The sequence below is a fragment of the Varroa jacobsoni genome, unplaced genomic scaffold (assembly GCF_002532875.2).
Source record: "Varroa jacobsoni isolate VJ856 unplaced genomic scaffold, vjacob_1.0 scaffold_188, whole genome shotgun sequence".
In the NCBI taxonomy this organism is placed as follows: domain Eukaryota; kingdom Metazoa; phylum Arthropoda; class Arachnida; order Mesostigmata; family Varroidae; genus Varroa; species Varroa jacobsoni.
In genome coordinates, this window is record NW_019213090.1 from 89692 (window position 1) to 93425 (window position 3734).

General features: G+C 39.5%; 1 protein-coding gene across 3 annotated transcripts in view; it reads left to right on the plus strand.

Moving 5' to 3' along the window:
* The window catches only part of LOC111272624 (cGMP-inhibited 3',5'-cyclic phosphodiesterase 3A), a 90326-nt gene that overhangs the window by 74697 nt on the left and 11895 nt on the right, over window positions 1-3734 (plus strand). For all 3 annotated transcript variants that reach the window (XM_022854193.2, XM_022854200.2, XM_022854207.2), the window contains exon 6: window positions 332-578. In XM_022854193.2, the coding sequence (XP_022709928.1) occupies window positions 332-578 (247 nt within the window). The remainder of the gene's footprint in view (window positions 1-331; window positions 579-3734) is intronic.

The following is a 3734-nucleotide window of genomic DNA, read 5'->3' on the forward strand; positions in this document are numbered from 1 at the left end:
ATGCATTATTAAGCGCAGCTAACGTGGCTCTGTGTGGACCGCCTGCTTTGCCTTTATTAATTAATTACAAATCTGGTTTCTCTTTTTCTGATTGGTTAGTGATCCCAGTGAAACTAAAGGCAGTAACTTCAGAAGAAGTTAGTACTGACGCATCCCCAAAAGCTTGTCATTTATGTTATGTTCTTGGTCTTTGAAGCTTTACAAATGCCTTTTAATAGAGAATTTCTTATATTGACAAAAAAAAAAGAAACCAGTAAAGAGAACGCCATACACAATACGTATGAAATTATCAGACGTCCTAACTAACTGGATTGTTGGTCTGATATTACAGATGTGCTATAGAATCTTGTTCGGTACGGGTCTAGTGGAAGCGTTCCACATTCCAGAGAAAGAACTTCTTTGCTACCTACATGCGCTAGAATGTGGCTACCGTGAGGTTCCGTATCATAATAAGATGCACGCTGCCGATGTTCTACATGCTGTGTTTTATTTGACGACACAGCCTGTCGCTGGGCTTGAACAGACGCTCATTTCGGATCTGTGCATCGCTCAGGAATACCAGCGGACGCAACCCGATGGTAAGCGAAGGGCGAAATTACTATACGTGGCGTGTTTTTAAAAGGAAGTAATTTTTTAGTTTCAACAATTTATGATATTACTTCACTTTCAGTTTTCTATAAAACAAGGTTATCGAGATTTTGCAGAATTTTTTTCTAACTAAAGGGTAAGCTAAGAGATCATTAAGTGTTTTGATAACAAATTCAAACTCAATCGTTCCGACCTCTAACTAATCTTAGTGAGATAATTCCTTTCACCCATTTAGCTCTAGCTATCTGATGTCACCTAATAGACATTAATTGATCTGTAATTCATCTGAAACTATCAGCAATCCCAGTTATGTAACACCAAAAGCATAAACAAATACCATAACAGCAAAGATTTGATCTCAGATCCGCGAACGCATAACGATATGACAAAATTATCAACTATGTCAAGCTACGCTGCTACACGGATCTTTTTATAGCCGAGCAGCAATAAAGTAAGCCTTTGAAGATTATATAAATGGGCAAACATAAATGAAGAACTTTCATATCATTGACACATAGTAAAGACATCATCTCTGCCACTATATGTCTAGTCCTGTAGCTAATGCAGCATACGTTGACGTCCTAAAGCGAAAGCTTTTTTAGCTGGATACCACCTATCAGTTACAATGAAGATGCTTGGTTTGACCTGTACAATTCAAATGTAATTTGTTTCTACTCCGCCAACGGAAAACAGCCAGTGAACCCACACAGAGACGCATTTGTTCCTATCGTACATTTCATTTATGGTATTTTCTGTAACTATGGCTAAAACTCGCAATTTAGCTAGGTAGTAGACCGTTTTTTGTTACAAGATGTATGAATGTAACATACGAAGAGGCTTTCAGAACCCCATTACATCCCAAGAAAAACATTATCCTAGTATGAAGGCATTGTCTCTAGTCAGGCTAATAAAAAACTAAAACAACATGTTTCGATTCGGTCAGCCCGCAAGCTTTTACCAAATAATGATGAATTAATCATCAGCGGAAGGCCGTAGTCGACAAAATAGGGTCTCTACTTGCAGGAAGTCTTCACACGTGCTTCTACATTGACTCCAGGACCATGTTCACTTGCTACGATAAAAATTCGGGCCTGGGCAGTTCCCGCAACAGAATCCATAAAATTTAAATATGCTATTTGAACGACCCGGCGTTAACGGCGATTGTCGTACTGTGACAGTTCAATAGATTTTTATTCAAACTCTATTGATACTCGTGTTGGAAAGTCGATGACGTTGTTTTGACTTTGTTACCGCTATTTTATTGAGAATTAACACAGATTTCGTTAACGACGGAGGAAGACGGTAATCTTTTCGACTACCAGGGACCGGCAAGAACATAGCGCTTGCTCCCGCAGTAGGTCCGTGCAATTGAAGATGTTCGCTATTCGAAAGCCTATTCGTTCGTTACGTGCACAATATTGTCTAGACGCTTAGCTTCTTAAACAATACAAGACTCGCTTTCTGGGTACAATTACCGCCTCAGAGTACCCAATAAATCGTATGACGATGGATTCTATACGGTTATCGCCTGCAGCGTATAATCTGTCACGTAATGAAAGAGTAAGTCGTATATCATTTTTGTTAACTGTGTCACAGTTGAGTGAATTAATTATTCACTAGAATCATTCTGTAAAAATGGGCTCATCATTCTAACGTTCAATACCTAGCAGATTTCTCATTGTGACGATGATCCAATTAGTTTTCGCAATTGAGAAGGTGACCACCTGTGGCGAGCTGAGTACTTAGCGCTTTGACCGAGCGTGCTATGTATATACAATATTCTTAAGAAACTTGAGGTTGCTACTCTATTCAGTTGGTCGTGGGTTGAGGGGTCTGTTTTTTTCGAACCTGTTACAGCCTTCGAATTCACTCGATAGTAATTAAATATTGAAAAAAATTTCAATATACGAGAATAAATTGAATTAAGGCATGGCGCTTACCGATGTCAATACTCAAGTCAGATTACGTTTTTGCTAAATACGTACTTATTGTATCTATTGCATAAATTTGCTTGAACTACCGTTCGCGGCTTATACTAAGCGATGTGGCGTCTTGATATGCAGCATAAATCAACTCGGTAATTTGTTAAACCCTATAATTCAATCGGATCGATCAGGCAAAATTAAGTTTAACATTTCCCTGGCTGGCAATGTCAACCCTCGTGTTAATCAGGAAAAAACTATCATACTCATTTGAAATATATTGAGGAGGTCCTTCTTGCTTCTTTTCTTTACATCTTCTTATGTGTAACACTAACGATCCTTGTAGTTCTTGGAAAAAAATTATATACTCATGTTTCTGCTGAAGAATACTCATTGTAGCTTTTTTAGGGCAGCCCGAGGCCATCGGCGTGTTTTTTCTGCTGCTGCAGTGTCAGGTACAAGTCAACTTTACGTACGCAAGTTCCCGTTGTATTTTGCGGGAGTCCACGAATGGAGCGATTAATGATGCCCCAGTCGGCTCAAGGTCCAATGTATTTTCTACAAGTAGTTTGTAGGGCACGTTGCAGGTGCAGGCAGGATCATTAGCGTCCGAGCGCTGCTTGGAGCTTAGTTGAACCAGTTGAATTTTCCGCAAGCAGGTGCCATAATGTTCGGGACAGTCTCGTTTCTTTTCAATAGCAGATCTTTCATATCTTGTCAAAGGGAAGCAATGAGAAACTTGGAAAACTGAAAGTAGGGCTTTAAGGTCGAATGTGCTGGTGACCGTACACGCGCTTTCCCAGTGAGTGACACCAAACAGTATTGTCCACCGACATTGCCCATTTAAGTTCGAGTTTACTCGAATTTCTGATATAATGAAGATACCTCAGCGTTGGAAAACTTTCCGTCACGCGCTAGAGAAGCTGATATTATACGCCCAATTGAGGTGCGAAAATAACTAATCGAATTTACGTCACTGTGCATTTGGCGTCCGTTTAGGTGTCGACAGTACGTGATCATAAAAGAAAACACGATGAAAAATCCGTTTTTAGCGATTTACGGCATTTAGATTGTCTAGAAGGGAAATGTGTTAAGTGAGTGTATACGATATAGAAAATATAAGACGAGCTGAAGTGGCTTGATGGTAATACGCCGGGCTTTCGTTCTGTCTTTGCTTTGTTTTATGGGTGCTGTACTGGTCAAAACAATGAAAGTATATATATA